General features: G+C 38.7%; 1 protein-coding gene across 7 annotated transcripts in view; it reads left to right on the top strand.

Annotated features, from left to right (window-relative positions):
• Window positions 1–20,768, top strand: part of USP28 (ubiquitin specific peptidase 28) — a 76,020-nt gene that overhangs the window by 14,133 nt on the left and 41,119 nt on the right. For 6 of the 7 annotated variants that reach the window (XR_008426857.1, XM_053924329.1, XM_024570804.3 and 3 more), the window contains exons 2-8: window positions 5,012–5,089; window positions 6,403–6,535; window positions 9,518–9,623; window positions 10,565–10,724; window positions 17,197–17,283; window positions 18,086–18,223; window positions 19,174–19,247. Coding sequence is in view for 6 of the 7 variants with exons in the window: in XM_053924329.1 (XP_053780304.1) it covers window positions 5,012–5,089; window positions 6,403–6,535; window positions 9,518–9,623; window positions 10,565–10,724; window positions 17,197–17,283; window positions 18,086–18,223; window positions 19,174–19,247 (776 nt within the window). In the remaining variant the exon portion in view is untranslated. Of the gene's footprint in view, window positions 1–5,011; window positions 5,090–6,402; window positions 6,536–9,517; window positions 9,624–10,564; window positions 10,725–17,196; window positions 17,284–18,085; window positions 18,224–19,173; window positions 19,248–20,768 lie in introns of those variants that run through there. The other variant, XM_053924330.1, reaches the window with a different exon arrangement.

The following is a 20,768-nucleotide window of genomic DNA, read 5'->3' as shown; positions in this document are numbered from 1 at the left end:
CTGAGGCCAGAAAGCTTGAGTTCCTTCTTTCTAGTGCCTGCCCGTCTTTCTTCACTGCCTCTAGGCAAGGAAAGAGAATACTTTTTGTTTAATGAAAACAGTGTGAATTCAGCTAAGGGAAAGCAAGCCTGTTGGCTCTTGCCAGTTATTGGATGTGATTATGACTGGAGCACAGGTTTTGTCTTGTCTCGTGTTGGGTGTATAATATGCATATGGCAGCATGGTAGTGGTGAAGGTAATATTTAAATTGCTTCCTCTGAAGTTCCAGAAGAAACTATGAATTAGTAATACAGTAGGATCCTAGTTATCTTAGTTTGTCTGTTACTGTAAAATTATCATTCAGTACTATAGTAAATGATAATTTACTATAAATGATAAATGATAATGATAATTTACTATAGTACTTATTAGGATTTTAGTTGTGGGTACTATTTGAGAACTTAGTTTAGCTGAATATTTATTAAGATTGAATCATGTAATAGCAGTTGTTTGTGTCAACAGCATAGCTTAATCCTTTGTTATTCAAACTCTTTTTTAAGTATATTTTATTGACTATGCTATTACAGTTGTCCCCATTTTTTTCTCCCCTTTATCTCCCCTCCACCTTGCACCTTCCCCCCACCCTCCAGCATTACCCCCACCCCTTAGTTCGTGTCCATGGGTCATACATATAAGTTCTTTGGCTTCTCTGTTTCCTACACTCTTCTTAACCTCTCCCCATCTATTTTATGCCTACCAATTATGCTTCTTATTCCCTGTGCCTTCCCCCGCCATTCTTATTCTTTCCCTTCCCAGTGAAAACCCTCCATGTGATCTCCATTTCTGTGACTCTGTTCCTGTTCTAGTTGTTTGCTTTTTTGTCTAGTTGTTTTTGTTTTTGTTTTTTAGGTTCAGTTGTTGATAGTTGTGAATTTGTAGTCATTTTACCATTTACAGTTTTTGATCTTACTCAGACTCTTAATAGCTATCTTTGATTTACCTTTTAATTCAAGACATTTGATGACAGAGTAGGTTTTGTAAACTTTAGTTTCTAACGCCCACAATGAAGATAATGGTTCTTACCTTTAAGGGTTATTATGAGGGTTATGTATGTGAAACACCTAAGGTTGCTGACACAGAGGTGTTCTGTAATGTTAGTTACCATTGTTGTGGGTAGTAGGTTTTATAATTCCCATTTCATATTTAAAACAATTAGACAACCAAATGATAAGAAATACCCAGTAAACACAGTCTCATTCATTCATAGGCTCATCTGTTCCCTCAACAGGAGAAGTTAGAAAGGGGAGAGAGTAGTAAGGACCAGAGTTCTTGGGAATGACTTTAAGGGAGAAGTAAGATGAATATAACCCTTGACTGTAGGCTGCCATTCCATGGTTAATCTACTAGAAGTAATAGAAGTAACACTTCAAGGCATGAGAGGGTGGGGTAGGTGAGTTTGTGAGGTAAGGAATTATGTTGGAAAAAAGGTTGAGCAAGGTAAGGGTAGAATCAGGTAATGGTTTTTATATAATAGCAAGATGAGGAATTTGGATTTGAATGAACATGCAGAACACTGTTCTTAGAGATGTACAAATGATTTTACAAAGTCATCTCTGCCAAATACTTTCAAAAAGGGAAACTAAGAGTATTTTCCTTTCCTGAGTGTATTATTCTAGGATTAATGTTCACTGCTACCTATTATGAAGTAGAGAAAGGGGAATGAATGGGGCTTTAATCCATGGCCAGATTATTTCATATTTGCATACCATATTTCATTGATTCGCATTTACTTGGCATTTTGAGATCTCTGAAGCTGAGGTGCTCCTTACATTTCCTGTTACCCAGATGGGATATAGTCGCCATTGTCTGCATGTGCATGGGCTTGGTCGCAGCTGTTCCTGCTGTCACTGTCACAGAAGCTGAGTTACAGAACTGTGGGTACTACACAGTTGATTGACTTGCCATTTAAAGTGTCCTTAAAAAGATCACACTGTGATTCTACAGTTAAGAGGGGAAAAAAGTGTGTGAAGAATGGCGTAGAGCCCTGGTCCAGTAGCTCTGTCGGTCAGAGTGTCATCCAATGCACCAAGGTCGCAGGTTCCATCCTGCTCAGGGCACACGCCGGGCTCAGCCACTGAATGCATAAACAAGTGGAACAACAATCCATGTTTCTCTGTCTTTCTCTAAAAGAAAATCAATCAATAAAAAAAGAAAGGCATAGAAACAGAACCACAGGATATAAATTTGATTTTATGTGAAACAAAATGACTGCAGTTTCATATTTTCTTGCAAAGCTACAATCAGGTGCTTTATGGGATTTAAGGAAGGACCATGCCATAGGTATATTAAGTTTTGTTACTGAAAAACATGCAAAAGAATTGCCTAACACAGGCCAGGCTATGCACCTGAAAGCAGGGGAAATTGCTGTATTTTTCAACATAAATAAAAATTTAGAGCTACAAGAAGCTGGTGTGACGAATCCATGTGTCTCCTAGGACTGTCGTGAAGGCATCGTGTCATAGATTAAGTGGCAACAATTTTTCTCCTTAGTGGTGCATAAAATACTTTTTATAACTGATGGCAGCTTAGATTCAGTCAAAGATAGTATTTACTTCAAATACAGTATTTTCCTGATGATAGCTTGTTTGAAGACTGTACTTTTAAGTAATCAAAGTTGTGATTATTTAAAGGTAGGCAAAAGAAATAGGAAACTTGTTAAGATGCAAAGGTCAAAGTCATAATACAGGAGTAAAATATTTGCGTTGTTTTTGCCTGATAGAGGATCTGTTGCCTGTTTTGTTTGCTCAGATACTGCATGGCATACAGACTTGGTTAGGCAGCTTGGGGGTCAAATCTCAGCCCCACCCTTTACTAACAGTAACCTTGTGTAAGTTATTTCACCTCTCTGTGTGAGGTTTTTTTATCAAGTGGTCATCATGTCTATCTCAGGTTTGTGATGAGGGTTAAATTAGTTAATACGTGTGAAGTGTTTAGAAGAACACCTGGCTAAAGGTAAGCAGCTTGTGCTACTTACTGTTTTTTTACTGGGAATATTTTCTGTGGGTCTTAGGTATCAGTTCACATACAGAGTAATTTGAGGTGAAGATGTAATTATCTATCCTATTGTTACCTTTTTGGCTCCTGTTTAGATTTCATATTCTACTCATTTCGTCTTCCAATTATTCTACCTCTTTTGGGGGTATATTGATTTCGATTTCTTAGAAAATTGTGTATGATTGAGATGTATAGGTTCACATACCAAACAAAATCAAATGGAATTAAAATTAGTTTGGAGAAAACTTCTTAATATTTTATTTTTCTAAAAGTCACATGCTTTGTAATTTCAGCATTTGCCAAGCCTAAATTGGGACACCTGCTTGTCTGTCACTTTCTCAAGACACAGGCAATGACTTCCTTTGACAAGACGCATAGTCTCAAAGACTGCTGGCCTCAGCAGGGTCGGGTTCCATTTCTAGCCTGTGACTGTGGCCTGTGATTAGAACAGAAAGACTGACTACAGGGATGTTTCATTTAGTTATTTCTAGTTGTGTGATACTTAAATGTTGCACCAGACTGTCAGCTGTTGAAGAACATAGGATACTGTTTCTCGCATAGCTGGCAGTGAATGCGCACTGCCTCTGGAGGACGTACTACTAACGGAAAGATAGTTAGTTAATGGTGAACCATCAAATATTGAATCCAGGCTTAATTCTTGGATAGCATTAGGAATAGTATAAATTAGATTTCTTCTCACTGAATTAAACTTGAACTATTTCATTTTCAGTGTTCATCTAAATAGTTATTGTCTTCATTTGGACAGCCAATTGTTTAAAATGAGCTTACTTGTAAATAGTTGTTTTGTGTTAACTTTTGTCTTCATGCAAAATAGGGTAAAATGTTCCAGTGAAGATGTTATGGCTGGAAAGGGTTATAAACTGATCTTGTGGTAACCAGAAGTTACCACAAGATAGGTTTTTCCATGATTCAGATCAATGAAGAGAAAGCATTCCATTGTGTATTCCCCCTGGAATTTTATTTATACTTCAGAAAATTCTAGCTTTATCTATACTTCATTTTAAGCAATTAAACCTAAAGTTTTAAATATAATGTTGGTGGTAATCAGTTGTTAATTACATGATCGGAAACTTACTGTCAGTGAAAAATGACACATAGAAATGGCATGTGCAGTGAAGCTTAAAATAGCACATCTTCACATCCATGCAAAGTCCCTGGACTTTGTATAGAACCCACTTACTTGTGTACTACTCACAGAAGGAAAAACCTGAGGCGCCTGAAGCATCCCTTAAGGCTAGAACATTACATTTAAGTGTTTTACATACTCATAGTTTTACTGTTTACTCCTATTTCTTCCACAAGTGCCAAAGCATTTGCAAGTAATAGGTTGTCATTTCATGATGTGTCTGGACAGTGTTGGGGCTGGGGACACTTTTCCCTCATTCCTTTAGTTCTTTTGGCTGATTGAATAATTCAATGACAAACAGCATGTTAACAAGAGCAAATCAGATTTTAATATCTGTGTCACACAGAATTCACATAAGCATAAAAACTCCAAAGACTGAGGCAGTATGAGGCAGATATGTCAGTTTGGACAAGAAAGAAGAGTCTGGGATTCCCAAGGGGAAATAGGCAATTTACAGGTAGAGGACAAAGAGTCAAGTAAATTCTTGCCAGGTGACTCAGAAACAGTGGGACACACTTCATTCACGTGTGCTGAAGTGAATGTGCTAAGGTGCTTATGCTAAGGCCCCCTTCCTGAAGCATGTTTTTCTGTCTGAATCTCTTTCAGCGGAAAAGGGGGAGGTAACGTTTCCTATTTTGTTAACACTTCTTTTTCAGCTCAAAATATTCTGCATGGCAGGTGGCACATTCCAGGAGGTCCTACTCCCACAACAGTAAAAAAATGCAAGTCTCAGAGGCCTGTTTCTTCAAGATGCTTGTATTCTTTAAATGTGTTCAAATTTATGTTCTGACTGACATATGTCTGTGGTTCTTGTTTGTTTCTCAAATATAGAGCTGCCAAATGCTGTTAAATCAGCTGAGAGAAATCACGGGCATTCAGGACCCTTCCTTCCTTCATGAAGCTCTGAAGGTTAGTTTCCAGGCTTCTCTTAGTCCGTGGGCTTTAAAACAGTTGTCCGTATCATAGTTATGTCAGTGCAATGCCAGAAGCTATTTTAATGCTGGAATGAAAATGTATGTAGGGACAGAAGCTCTGCAGGTCAAATAACCCAGTATCTTCAACATGTAAATTAGAAGGATAGGGGAGTTTTGGAAGGGGGAGACTGGCCCTGCGGGCGCGGGGAGCACCCTACTGGGTAAAAGAAATTTATGGAACATATCAACCAATTGCATGGTATAGACTGTGTGGATCCTGACTCAAACAAACACACTAAAACATATTTGCGCCAGGGAAGTTTGAAACGGTTGTTATTTAAAAACTTGCCATTTACTCTTAAGGTGTGATGATAGTATTGTGGGTTATATTTTTAAAAAGATGTGTTCTGAAATGTTGACTCATGAACTGACAAGATGCTTAGGGTTTGTTTCAGAATATCTGGGGAGAGGGTAGATAAATATCTGGGAGGGGGCAGAATAGGTAAAACAAGACTGACCACCTTGATAATTGGTGGCACTGAGTGATGGGCCCATGGAGTTCAGTTATACATTCCCTCCACTATTGTAAATGTTAGAAAGTTTTCCTAATAAAAATTTAAAAACAAATACAAGTATGGTCACCACTACAGAGTATGGTAACTGCTTGTCGTTTTTATTGTAGGGGCTGACTTCATTTAGAATCTCTGTGTTAATTGCCAACCCCCTTTTTGATACATCCTGCTGTATCTGTGAAATCAGGAGTAGTATTGTAATATTGAAAGTGGGGAGAACAAATACGCAGCAATATTTCTTTCTTTTTTGCATGTTGTGATCAATAATAGTATAGCAACTCCTTTCCTATAAATAGGAATTTGATACATGTTTTAAGCACAGTATCTTACTGTTTTCCACACTATACTCTTTTTTGTCTACTTTCTACCCTAGATGAATGCCTAGACTTACTCAGGGTGTCCCCAGGGTAGTAAGAAGTTATAAACAAAAAACTAACTCACTACTTATTTTAAATTCTGTGATGCTTTACTGTTTCTTTTTTTAAAAGATTTTATTTATTCATTCTTAGAGAGAGGGGGAGGGAGGGAGAAAGAGAGGGAGAAAAACATCAATTGGTTGCCTCTCGCATGTCCCAGACCAAGGACTGGCCAGCAGGCAACCCTGGCATGTGCCCTGACTGGGAATTGAACCAGTGACCTTTTGCTTTGTGGGACAGTGCCTAACCAACGGAGCTACATAGGTCAGGGCTGATGCTTTACTTTTAAGTTTTTTAATTTTTATTTTTCCTCTCTTTAGGCCAGTAATGGTGACATCACTCTGGCAGTTAGTCTTCTCACTGATGAAAGAGTTAAGGAGCCCAGTCAAGACACTGTTGCTACAGAATCACCTAAAGAAGAGGGGAGTGCTGCTAACAAAGAAGTATTAGCAAGTAAGTATACCCTGTCTTAGTCCTGCTCCGAAGTAGTCAAAAATAAGAGATGAGTGTGTGTGTTTCCTATTAATCACATCAACCCTTTGAAAATGATGGTAATGATAGCTAATTGTTAAACTATTACTATGTGCCAGACACAATTCTAAGCACTTACATAGATTCATCGTTCAACACTTATTTCATGAGTACCTACTATATGCCAGGCACTCTTAGGCACTGGAGATGAACAAAATAAACAGGAATCCCTGCCTTCACATCACTTATTTTTTTGAGGGGAGATGAACAATTTATATAGCATATTAGAACATGATAAGTACTATAGAGAAAAAGTAAAGGATGGAATGAAAAAAGGAGTTCTGAGGATTAGATTTGAAACAGGATGGGCCTTTTGAGAAGGGGTGAGTGAGTGAGTCGTGTGATGCCTTAAGATGGGAATATACATTGGTTTGCTCAAGGAGCAGCAAGAAAGCCAGAGCTGAGACTTAGTGAGTGAGGGGAGCAGTGAGAGATGAGGCCATAGAGGGAACAGAGGTCAGGTCATGCAGAGCTTCGTAAGTACTTGACTTTTATTCTGAGTTAGAAGGTTAGCCAGTGGAGAATTTGGAGCAGGGGGATGATCTAAACTGTTTCCGTTTTCTAACATCATTCTGACTGCTATGTTGGAAACAGAATGTGGAGGAGTGGCTAGCGAGCTTGGGTCAGAGCAGGGAGCCAAGGACCAGTCAGGAGGTTATTGCAGATGACGTTGGGTGGGCCAGGATGTAGTGTTGGAGGGGTGAGAAGTGCTTGCTTTATAGGATTTGTTGACAGAGAAGATAAGGGTTGTGAAGGAGTAGTTAAAGGTGACTCTGAGGTTTTTTGTCCCCCTAAGCAGCTGAAAGGATAGAGTTGCACTTAACTGACATGGGAATGACTGCAGATGTAGCAAATTTGGGATGGAAGATGAAGTGATTGGTTTTGGCAATATTAAATTTGGGATGTCAGACATTCAGGTGGAGTGTTAAAAACACTCCATTCAGGTGGAGGGGAGAGATAGGAGCCGGAGATGTATAAAACTTGGGATCATAAACCTGTAACCTGTAAGTGGTTTTGTAAAGTTATGAAATTGGTGAACTCTCCAAGGGAGTATGTGTAGAAAACAGAAAAGGCTTAGTGACTAAGCATTGGGTACTCCCAGTGTAGGGAGGCCTGGGAGATAAGGAACGTCCAGGGAGGTTGGAGGAAGACCAAGAGAACTGAGACAAGGGTACTTTGGAAGCCAAGGAGGCTTCCAGGAGAAAGGAGCCATCAGCTGTGTTAGATGGTGTTAAGGGACATTTGGTCTGTTTGCAGTTTTGAGCTATTCTGAGTAATGCTAATGTAAATATTCTTTTATCTGTCTATGGCACACACAGTGACTTTTTCCATCAATATTTTGGGAAACTCATCCATGTTGAAGGTTATAACTGTAGTTCATTTATTTTCTTTGGTATGTAGTATTTCTCTGAATCTACCATAGTTTATGTATTTATTGACTTCGGGGTTGTTTCACATTTTTTACTATTATAAACAAGGCTGCTGTGAGCTATTTTGATTTATATTACTTTGCATAGCTAATGATGTTGAACATCTTTTCATGTACTTACTGGCCACTTGCATATCTTCTTTGGAAAAATATCTGTCCAAAATATTTGCCCATTTTAAAAATTGGGCCATTTGTCTTTTTCATTATTTAGTTGGAGGAATTCTTTAGAGAGTCTGTATATAGGCCCTTTACTGGATACATGATTTACAAAATTTCTTTCGCATTCTGTGGGTTATCTTTTCACTTTCTTGATGGTGAAGCCCAAAGGTTTTTGTTGTTGTTGTTTTTAATTTGGTGTCAAATTTATCTATTTTTTTCTTTGGTGGTTTGTGCTTTGGATGTTATCTCCAAGATGCCCTTGCTTAATCCGAGGTCACAAAGATTTACAGTGTTCTATAATTTTAGCTGTTATCACGAGGGCACAATCCTCTGTAAGTTCATTTTGTAAATGGTGTGAGGTAGGGGTATAAAAGTCATTCCTTTGCATGTGCATATCCAGTTGTCTCAGCACCATTTGTTGAAAAGATATTTTCTCTTTTGAATTGTCTTGGAACCTGTGATGAAAACCAACTGACCATAAATATGAGGTTTATTTCTCTTCCATTGATCTGTATGTTTTTCCTTATGCCAGTAGACAGACCACAGTCTTGACTACTACAGTTTTGTGGGTTTTTTCTTTTTAAATTAAATGTTCTTCATTGCTGGTGTATAGAAATTCACTTAACTTTTGTACATTGATCTTTTATCTAACCACATTTTATTAATTATAATTATTTTCTGTAAATCATTTTGGATTTCCCTTATAGGTGATCATTATTTGTGAATTATGACAGCTTTGTTTCTTATTTTCCAATTCTTACATTTTTAAAAATTTTATTTTTCATTTTATTTTCCTATTACCTGATCAGAACTTTCAGAACCATAGTGAATAAAAGCCTTGATAGTAGACTTCTTTGTCTTAGTCTTGGTTTTAAAGAAAGCATGTTTAACATTTCCCCATTAAGTATAAAGTTTGCTGTGGGCTTTTCATGTATACTCTTTCTCAGCCTAAGAATATTCTCTTTCTAGTTAGCTTGTAGTTTTTATTCTTGAATAGAGATTGGATGTTATCAACTGCTTTCATCTATTGAGCTTATCCTTTTTTCCTTTAACTGTTAAGAGAGTAAATTTTACTGGTCTATTTTCTAATGTTAACTCAATGTTCCCTACAGTGAATTCAACTTGGTCTTAATATGTAATCTTTTTTTATGCATTAGCAGGGTTCTGTTTGCTAATTTTTTGTTTAGGTTTTTTGCATTTGTAATCATGCGTGAGTTTGAGTATATCTAGTTTTATGAATGCTTTTACATTTTTTCTGCAAATACAGAAGAGTGTTTTCTGCATGTAGACTAATTAAATTTCAATGTATCTTACAGAAGTAATAGACCTTACTCACGAGAACAAAGATGATCTTCAGGCTGCCATTGCTTTGAGTCTACTGGAGTCCCCCAAAGTTAAAGCTGATGGACGAGATCTTAACAGGTAATTGATTTAATTTATAATCTTTGCTCCCCACGTTAGTGTATAGGTCAAAGGCAATGGCTCTGTGTCATTCAAGAACAATTCTGCCATGTTCCTTTAATTGCACCTGAATTAAAAATTTTCAGGAGAAAATTTAAATTTCACATTAGCTTACATACTCTGGTTCGCTTTTGAAAGTCAAATATGAAAAGTGTCTTATTGCAGCCTGTGGTCTGAGTAGAAGCCTCCAAATTTTATAGTTCATAATTGCTGATTGATGGGGGACAAAAACCCATCCTAGTACAAGTATCCAATAAATATGTATGTCCTTTATAAACTTCGAGCCTTTGTAAACTTTGAGGGTTATGTTGACTATTTGAAAATGAAATTGTGACTCAATTACCTTGTCTCAGAAATGAAGAGGGAATATATTTTTTGGTACTAATTGGTACTAATTTGGTGATTGCTTGGAATTGTCCACAAATCTCCAGTTCCAGTGGGGTGGACTGTCAGTTTCCAGATGTGTTTATTCCCTCATAGTGTTGAGTTGTTTCTTTTAGGGAAACACAGGATCATGGTTTGTGTACTAGACAGTTTGGGGCTCTTCTCTTTAGCAGGGTGTCTCTCTTGCCTCTTTCAATGACAGTGGTCTGAGATAAGGCACTGTTGTTGAAATCTAAAAGTTTTCATATGATAGCCATAAATAGTTTTGAGTCTTAACTCAGTTCCCTCAGGGACCTTATTAATAATAATCTCTGTTATGGAAGGATTAACATCTCTGTGTTTAAACCTTACTTTTCACTAAGGTTATAATCTCACAATTACTCTATTGCCAATGATTACCCAATAAAAGTTTATCTGGCATTTTGAACTACTTATGAAAGGTTGTCAACATCCTTCATATAGTATACTGTTCTTTAACTTTTTCCTTTTTTGATGTGTGGTATGTTGGCACAATATAGGATGCACGAGGCAACCTCTGCAGAAACTAAACGCTCAAAGAGAAAACGCTGTGAAGTCTGGGGAGAAAATCCCAATCCCAATGACTGGAGGCGAGTTGATGGTTGGCCAGTTGGGCTGAAAAATGTTGGCAATACATGTTGGTTTAGTGCTGTTATTCAGGTATGATTTTTTAAAGAGACAATGGTGTCTTCTACAAACAAATTGTAATTTATTAAACTGAAATGTGAGAAACCTAGCTTTAAAAACATGGAAACACGTATAAAAAATGAGGAGTTTTCTCCATGGCATTGTTATTGTGTTTGGTTTCTTTCTTGTGTTTGGGATTCATATGCTCTGGTGTCTAAATTGGATAGTACTAAAACCAAAATCTTCTGTGGTTGTAAATATGTTGAATAGGTGTTTTGGATCAGCATGTAGTGAAAATTGTGTTATAGCAGAGCAAGAGTTAATGAGGAGAAATTGATTGTGGGGCAGCTAGTCTGGAATAGAGAAGTGGTGTAAGCCGTGGAGGAGGAGAAGTAAAAGCATTCCAGAGGCCTTTAGGAGATCAGATCTACAGGATTCGTGAAGTGATAGATTCAGGATCTATGCAGGAGATTTCTGGGAGAGACTCCCAAGTTTTCTAGCTTGAATAACCAGGTGGATGATAATGCCATTTGACACTTCAGGAGGGCTAATTTGGGTGTGTGTTAGGAATGAGATTTCAGTTCAGTTTTTTTCTAATATTTATTAGGCGCAGAGCCAAGATACATAACAATAAGATAGGTTGTCACTTAAAGAATCATGGACTATGGATGAGAGAGGAACCTTTAAGGTACTCTAGTCCAGAGTCCTCATTTTAACTTTTTATATTTTCTGAATCCATGTATAATGCTCTTTTCATTAGAAATACTTGTAAATACTTAAAAAAAAAAATCACATTCTAGACAGTGGGCTCCCTGATGTCAGAACCAGTGTGTAATTCACCTCTCAGGGGTTCTTGAACAGATGAATGAATGAGTGACTTGAGTGGGTGAAAGAAAATGTGTCACATACTGTGTGATACAGTGGGATTAAGAGAACAAAGCCTGGTTGTTGAGGAAGACTTGAGAAGCCAGATGACCCTCCAGGGCTGGTTTTATTTGTGGCCCCATCATGGCCTTGGAGTCCCTCATGTGAGAAGTGGGTGGACTTGGCCCCATCCTCCTCTTACTGCACTGACATGAACACTCATACCTGGGCTGCTGTCCCTGCAGGTGGATGGCCTTGCCCGCCCCGTTTTCGCTGAGCTTCCCAGGTGAACAGCTGAGCTTTTCTCTTGATGATGTGACTGGGTTTCCCATCTTCCCTGATACACACATGCAGATTTTCCCCCTAGGAGTCTACACAGAGGGCCCGGACTCCTCTGCCACCTTCATGTTCCTGTGTGACAATCTGGAAGTACTTTGCAAAGTGACTTTTAGGATTAATTTATCAGCGGGCTTTAAGCTTTAACTAAGCCCAGCAAGAAGGCACAGAGCAGCCCCCTTGGCCCTTCAGCTCCATTTGAAAAGCTAGCCAACAACACATTCCTCAAAGGGCTGCCGATTTGTGCTCAAATGTGCCTGTCACCCTAGTGTCTGCTGCCATCATACTCCTAGAACCACCTGCCTCCTGACAGAGTGGAGCCAGGAGGGTTTTCATGGCCTCCAGTCCCAAACCCAGTCACATGGCCCAAGTGCTGCTGTGACAAGGGCACTCTGATATTGGGATGTCCTGGCAATTCTGCACCTCAAAACACTGATTCTTGTGAGGCAGGCCTCAGGGATCAGTTCAGTTGTATACATGCTGAGTTTGAGGTGCCGCATGAAGGTATCTTGTAGTGAGTTAAATATGTATATATAAATATACATATTTATATATATAAATCTGTAGTTCAGTAAAAAGATCTGGGCTGCAGATACAGTTCTGGGAATCAGTAGCATGGGTGGTAGTAAAGCCATGGGGCCCTTAGGGGTGTCCAACCTTTTGGTGTCTCTGGGCCACACTGGAAGTAGAGGAGTTGTCTAGGGTCACACGTTAAATACATTGCGACACATAATCACAAAAAAAATCTCAATGTTTTAAGGAAATTTATGATGTTGTGTTGGGCTGCATTCACAGCCATTCTGAGCCAAATGCAGCCCAGAGGCGGCAGATTGGACACCCCTGGAGATGAAGTCCCCTAGAGAGAGAGTCGCCTCTCTAGAATTGTCTTGAGACATCTTACACGCAATGTGGCCACGAGGCAGCACTTGATCCTACCCCTTCAGTCTTCTTCATCATTGTGCTTGACTCAGCCAGAAATGGAACCCTCCCTTTCCACACAAAATCCATCCATTAGTGTGCCAGGCACTGTTTTAGCACTGGGGAAACAGCAGTGAATTAAACAACCCTTACTCTCATGGAGTTTACTTTGAAAAGAGTGGGAAGCACAGTAAACAAAATACGTATCAGGTGGTACTAAGTGCTGTAAAGACAAATGAGTAAGGGGAAGAGGGGCCCAGAAAGGGTTCAGCTACAGAGGGAGGGCTGCTATTTATATAGGATGGTTAGGTATGACCTTTTTGATGAGGTGGACATGTGAGCAGAGGCCTGCATTAGGCAAGAGAATGAGCCATATAATTACATGAAGAATATTTCATGTAATTACATAAACACTTTGTAGACAGAGGGAAAAGCTAGTCAAAGACCCAGGTTCAGTAGCTTGCTTAATGAGTTGAGAAATAGGGAAAAAGGCTAGAACTGAGTGACGGGGGAGAGGGGGACAGATAGCAATGAAGTCAGAAAGGTGGAGGTGTGGTGGGGAGCTTAGGTTCATGATGAGGACTTAGGATTATATATGACATGGGAAAGTATTGGCAACTTTGGAGCAGAGAAGCAATATGGTCCTACTTCAATTTTAAGAGGATCACTGGAATCTGGCTGAGAATAGAATTTGGAAGATAATGGAGAATTAAGGACAGTAGTCAGTTCTTAGAAAGAGGGATTGAGAACTCTCCCTGTATCGACATCACCTTCAGCCTTCACTCCTGTGAGAGATGCTGAAAAGAGCTAGCAGAAAGAGGGATGAGGGAGTGAGCTTTCTGTGAAAGCATGAGAGGTCACATAGGGAGGAAATAGGAAAAGGGAAAGAGAGTGGTAGGGGAAAGAAGAAGGAAGAAATGATGACTGCAAATTAAAGTCCATACAGTTCTAATAATCATTTGTTCCTCTGAAATAAGCAGCCATTTTTTTTGGAGATAGGGTAGAGAAGTGATAGAGTCAGATTTTAAGTGGAGTGAAAGTTTAAAAGAGGTATTGCAGACAGTGGGAAACCGGTTGGCACCAGATTTCTAAAAATTTGAAAGTCTAGTTAAGGTTGTTAACCTTGCACATATGGTGATAGCAGTATGTCCTGTTTTTATTGGGACTTCTTTTTAGCAGTGCTCTGAGATTCTTGAGTGGAAAATTAAATTCATTTAGGTCGGAGGACTTGCTGGGTATGATGAAAAACAAGAGGGCAGTTAGAGAATTTAATGAGGGGTGGTTACAGACCATGGAATCAAAACTGGAAAGGGAGAAATGAAGACAGGAAGGAACTAATGGGGAGAAGGAAAGAGTTCAGTTTGCTTGGGTTCCTGATGAAATCAAAGGACAAGTGTCCTGTGGGTAGTTGAACAAATGAGCCAGAAAACAGGTTATGGTTCCAGAGTGGAATTTTCTGAATTTGTGATCTGAGAATTGGCAGTTTTTCAGGCATAGACATATCCTGGGTGTGTCCTTGGGTGTGGGTTTAGAGAAGGAATGGAGGAATATGTCACTACAGAGAGGATGCTCAGGAAGACAGAGGGTCCCTAGGCTGAAGGGATGAACACGTGCAAATACTAGTTCAACACCTACTGTATGTCTAGAACTGTTCTAGGCCCTTGAGATCCAGGAGAGAACAAAACCATGACAGCCTTACCCTTATGGAATTAAAATTTAAATATATTTATATAATATGTTAGACTGTGATCAGTGTGATAGGAAAAAGATCAGGATAAGGGAGATTGCACTTGCTGCAGGAGAGATGGAAGCAGGTTGCAACGTAAACCATGATGTTAGGTTGAGGAGATGAGACAGGAACAAATGCAGGAGGACAAGGAGTGAGCCAGGTGGCTGTGAAGGAAGAACATTCCAAGCAGGGGAAGCCACGGAGCAATACCTCAGAATGGGAGTGCGCTCATGGGCGTGGTGTGTCCAGAAGTCCCAGTGCACGTGAATGTGCCCAGGACGTCTGAGAGTCCCAAGTGGCAGCAATGCTAAGAGGAGAGGGAGAGTCATTGGAGATGAAATTGGAAAGGTAACATCTTTTATTCTGTGAGAGATGGGAAGCCACTGAGGGCTTTGAACAGAGGAGTGATGAACTGTGACTCAAGTTTTAAAAGCTCACTGTGGCTACTGTGAGCAATGGTGCAAGTGGAGAGACCTGTTCAGGAGGCTACTGCAGTCATCCCCATGAGATGTGATGATGGCCTGAACCAGGTGAGTAGTCATGGAAGTAGAGAAGAGGCTGGATTCTTGATTTATTGTGGAGGTAGAGCTGACAGAATTTCCCATGGATTGAATGTTGACTGAAGCCTCCTAGAAGGATGGCAGGACTGGGGGTTGTAAGAACTATTACTAGGTAATGGTCTTCAGTGAGTCAGGAGCATTACTTGGACATTTTAGAAAGATAGAAGAACCTGCGTGGCAAGTAAATGGCACAGAGGAGTTTCTGGAGGCAGCGTGACCATGTGCAGTGATCCAGGTGAGCAGTGATGAGTGTTTGATTAGAGCAATTGATAGGGAGGAGGTGGTTATATGTAGCACCCCAGAGGATGAGTCCAAGGGCTTTCTTCCTTATTAGATGTGGGTGGTTAAGAAAGGGAAAGGATTCAAAGATAACTCTGAATTTCTAAACTTTGATAACTGGAGAAAAAGAGGATATAATTAAGTGATACAGAGAATACAGGAGAAGCAGATGTTGGAGGATCGTATAGATATTGGATTGGGAAATGGGAGTACCCTTTGGTGGTTTTTAAGAACAGTGGTATTTTTTGGGAGAGCTTGACTTTGGTGAATGTGAGGAGGTGGAGTGACATGACTGAAAATGTGAAGCCATTTTTCTCATGGTAGAACTGAAGTCCTGGAAAATTATACGGTGGTAAGCAGAGTGTAACTGGGAGAAATGGAGAAGGGTTAGGTAGACAGTTGAGGTGGAAGGAGAAGGCAGTGAGCTGATATTCCCAGTCCAGTTATACACTCACCCTAGTGGTTGAATCCCACTAGGCCTTGTGATCGAGTGAGGGAAGTTGGAGACCTGTTGTCTACCCAGGATTCTGCTTAGGCAGCCAAGGAGCAGTGAACAGCAGCTACTACATTAGTGGAAGCCATGCATCTGTGGGAGTGAACGGAATGGGAGGGATGTCCAGCATGTCCAGTATGAGTGGTGGATGGGGAATGTAATTGATCTTTATCACTGACTCTTGGTCAACATTATTTAAAAAAAAACAAACAAACAAGTTTAACAGTTTTGCAATACAAGCTTGTGACTTATGCTTTAGAGGAAATCAGGATTGTTTTAAAGACTTAAGGTTCAGTATTTTTGAACACAAATATTCATCTAGGATGTAACTAAGTTGAGTAAACTGTAACTGTTAAACAGTTTTTAGTTTTTCTCAAGTTCTATTGTAGGATGTACTTAAGTAGTAAGTGTTTAGGTCAAAGCAGTTGAATTATATTAATTGTCGCTCTTACACCACATTACACTGAATGCTCTTTGGAAGCCATACTTTTTTTTTTTTTTTTTTTTGGTAAAACTCAATATATGATCTGTGTCTATATTTAAGAAATGAAACATTTGACAAAAAAAAAAAGTTTCAGTATGCAGGCTGCAGGGGCTTTCATTTAAGGGTATTTTGCAATAAGTAATTATAGTCGTATAAGGAATTTAAAGAATATTTACCTTTCAAAAGATATTCATAGTGGAAAAATGTATGATTTACAAAACGATTAAAAGAATGCTTCTCTCTCTCTACTCACTACCAAATCTGAATGTTACACAGATCTCTGTTCTGTTGAATCCCTGTGTTCCCATCCCCAGTCCTGTCCTCCATTCCCTCAGATATAATCACATATGTTTGAATCCTAAACAGTATGTAATATGGTTTTATATATAATGATACTTAATATAAACAATATACTCTATTAATATAAAAATATGCTCTTTTTCTGGAACTTTTTTCACACAATTCATATGTCTGAGATTTATCCATGTTGATTCTTGTAGCTCTCGATCATTCATCTTCACTGTTGTGTAGTAGTCCATTTTATGAAAACATGTTTTGTACAAAATTATTTTAACGACTGTATAGTAGTCTATTGTATAAATGTGCTATAGTTTATTTAATCTATTCTTCTTGTTAGTCATTAGGTTCTTTTTAGGTTTTTACTAAAGGGATTAACATTCCTTCAGTTCAATTTTAATGCATAGCCACTATTATTTCCTTTGACATAATAGAAGTGGAATTACTATGTTGACAGTTATACATACTTTTAAAGTAAAAGAAGTATTTTTTGCTGCAAGTTATTTTGAAGAAAGGCTTTGAATTCATTTCTTTCTTCATTTCAGTCTCTCTTTCAGTTGCCTGAATTTCGAAGACTTGTTCTCAGCTACAGTCTGCCACAGAATGTACTTGAAAATTGTCCAAGTCACATAGTAAGTTGCTATTGAGGAATCTTCACTGTTGTTTAGTCCCTTTTGTCCCAAAAGCTTTTAATTTTTTGGCTAAAGCTAATAACTGTGATGCTCTTTGGCTTGTGCTAATGTTGTATTTACTTCAAATGGTTCTTTTTCCTTCTTTTTGACAAGAAAATAAGGATTTGCACAAAGGTAAAGTTAAGTAGGAATAAAATTAGAAAAACAGCTCCAAGAAAGTAATGTGTCATCCTGCTGGTCTCAGCATTTGGGAGATGCAGAAATCCCTGTTCTTTCTGTGGCCCCCTTCACTGAGGCACCCCTTCACCTGAGTTTAGCAGCTTTTCTTAGCACTCTTCTAAATGTTAGTACTTTCTTTGCACTGCCTCCTGTTCACATAGCCACTCAAACCCAGTGATGCGGAAGAGATGACCAGATGCTGCAGGTCAGGACCTTCCTAGAAGAGGCTTTCATAGTTTCTTGCCAAAGGATGAAGCCTCTTGCCAGCGAGCTAACCCTTCCCATTATTTCACTTGGGTGACAGATTTTCCTAACAGGAGGGAGGACAACAGCTTCAGAAATCAAACATGTTTGCTTTTCTCACACTGTTTTCTCTGTTGCTTCTACGTCAATATTCTTTCAGTTTAGGGTAATCTCCAACAGAGACTGTATCAGTGCACTTACAACATAGTTTGAGACCTGCCCCTGGTCTCGATCTAGGTAAATATAAATTAGGGAGTGATCACTGACAACTTTTCTCTTCATATGTGTTAATTTTCCAAGTAAGAGGTTGTAAGAGTGCACGTTGCTGTATTTTTTATAGGAAAAGAGAAATATCATGTTTATGCAAGAGCTTCAGTATTTGTTTGCTCTGATGATGGGATCAAATCGCAAATTTGTAGACCCTTCAGCAGCCCTGGATCTCTTAAAGGGAGCATTCCGATCACCTGAGGAACAGCAGGTACAGAAGGCTGTTTTTGCATGTTTTCCCTTAAAATTTGTGGCATTCAAAATCATAACTAATAATACTATAATATTGCTTTATTTGAACAGTATAATAGACTGTGAACTTGACTGAACAGGCCTATGGGTGCCTGCCTTTGCCCTTTATAATGTCTCAGGAACAGGTGGTGGTAAGGGGAGAGAGAGAGAGTGCACGTGCGTGTGTGTGTGTGGGGGGTAGGCTGGTAGTTCTGCAAAGGAATCTAAAGGGGAGAAGTAGTAGTAGACAGAAGAGAATTATACAGAGGCTTTTGAAGTAGGAGACTGGAAAACATCTCAGTGAATCCTAGCAAAGGGTCACTGCGAAATGTAGTCCTTTGTCTGCACCTTTGTCTGGGGATGGTGCAAATAAAAATCTTATCTATCAAACTATCTAAACCTGAGTTCAGCAGCTTTTCTAAAGCACTCTTCTAAATGTTAGTACTTTCTTTGCCCTGCCTCCTATTAAAAAACAAAGCTCTCACTATTAGAGCAGCTTCTTCCTTATAAAATTAGTTTTTTTCTCTAAAGGTCCTACTGCTCTATAAGATCTCAAAATATTTCACAAGTTTCCTGTCTCTATTCAGATCTCACATAAGTTCTAGAGGAGTAGGGGTGTGTTCTTTGGACCTTTTGTTTTTTAAAGGCCTAACTGGAAGATTTTGTTAGTTTGTTACAAGATGTGGCTGGAAGTAGCAAAATTCCAGTTTCCTTCTAGCCACAACTTTTATAGGCTGCCTAACATGCCTTCTGTTTTATCTGTAGTAGCTGGGTTCCGGTATTGCTTGTATCGTTATGATATCTGGCCCTAAAATAGAAATCCTTTCATGGTAATAGAATCTTAGTCATTGGTGAGGTAAGAGCAAATGTTTGTTTCTCTAAGTGTAGTGTTGAGTCTAACTCATATGCAATTTATTACCTCTCTTATAGCAAGATGTCAGTGAATTCACACACAAGCTCCTGGATTGGCTAGAGGATGCATTCCAGCTAGCTGTTAATGCTAAGTGAGTGTCAAGGATTTGTTTGTACCTCCTACCTACTCACAGTGGTCCAGTGAGAATTATGATAAGGGGGAAGATTACTCATCTTAAGTAGAAACTGCTGGTTTTTACAAAACTTCATGGGGTAGCCACTCATATATCTGTCATTGTGTATCCCGTTGCCTTTGGTTTTTCTCTTTGAGGATATAGCTAATCGTGTTAACTCACTTTTTTTTTTTTTTTTTTTTTTTGCTAAAATAGCCATTAACTGTTAACTTTGTTACAGTCATAGCCTGTGTATAAAATGTGCGGGGATGAACATGGTGGTCTAATATATATAAATAAAAATTAATCTAAGACAACTTTTGAAATCTATGTAGACTGTTAGAGAATGGAGTTTAGTCATATCAGTCACTGAAAGAAGTGAAATTCAGGACAAAGATACAAATATCCCTTACTCAGTACAGGTGCTGGGAAATTTGTTTTCTGAATTGTTATAACTCTATGTAGAAGAAATGTGTATCATAAAACATCTGTGCATATAGAAACATACATAGTTAATAATAATTTAAGATGGGCTTGTAGATAGATATAAACTACAGTTGACCCTAGAACAACACGGGTTTGAACTATGTAGGTCCATATACACATTAATTTTTTTTCAGTGAATATATTAGAAAAAGTTTTTGGAGATTTGTGACAGTTACAAAACTTACAGACAAACCTATAGCCTAGATATATTTTTAAAATTTAAGAAAAACTTAGGTATGTCATAAATGCGGAAAATATATATGTATTTTATGACTTTTAATATATTTTCTCTACCTTTTGTGTAAGAATAAAGTATATAATACATAACATCCAAAATACGTGCTAATCAGCTGTGTATGTTATTGGTAAGGCTTCAGCTCAGCAGTAGGTTATTAGTAGTTAAGTTTGGGGGGCGTCAGAGTTATACATGGATTTTTAAAAAGATTTTGTTTGTTTATTTTTAGAGAGAGTAAGAGGGAGAGAGAAAGAAGGGAGAGAAACATTAATGTGCGAGAGAAGCACTGATCACTTGCCTCGCACATGCCCCCAGCTGGGGACCTGGACCACAACCCAGGCATGTGCCCTGACTGGGCATCAAACTAGCAGCCTTGTGGTTTGTAGGATGATGCCCAGTCCACTGAGCCACACCAGTCAGGGCAATATACATGGATTTTCACCTTTGCCCCTAACTTCCTTATTGTTCAAGGGTCAGCTGTATTTTCATTCCATTACTATTATGCCACTGGGAAAACTTTTTCTGTGTATTTGCCTATCTACACAAGACTGCTCCTTCTTATCTATGTACTACTTCTATACCTTCTCTACCTTGGAGAGAGAGATATATATGGAATGTATACAAATACATGTATTAGACTTTCAGCTCCTTAAGGTCAGGGATCATGCCTTATTGTCTTTGTGTTTTCAGATTTTAGCATATACTTGTTTAGTGAATATTTGGACTGAAACAATTCATTACTTATTTTAGACCATACATGGCTCTTTGGAGTTTGATGA

This window comes from Desmodus rotundus, chromosome 5 (assembly GCF_022682495.2).
Source record: "Desmodus rotundus isolate HL8 chromosome 5, HLdesRot8A.1, whole genome shotgun sequence".
NCBI classification, from domain to species: Eukaryota; Metazoa; Chordata; class Mammalia; order Chiroptera; family Phyllostomidae; genus Desmodus; species Desmodus rotundus.
This window is presented reverse-complemented; position numbering and strand designations above follow the sequence as displayed.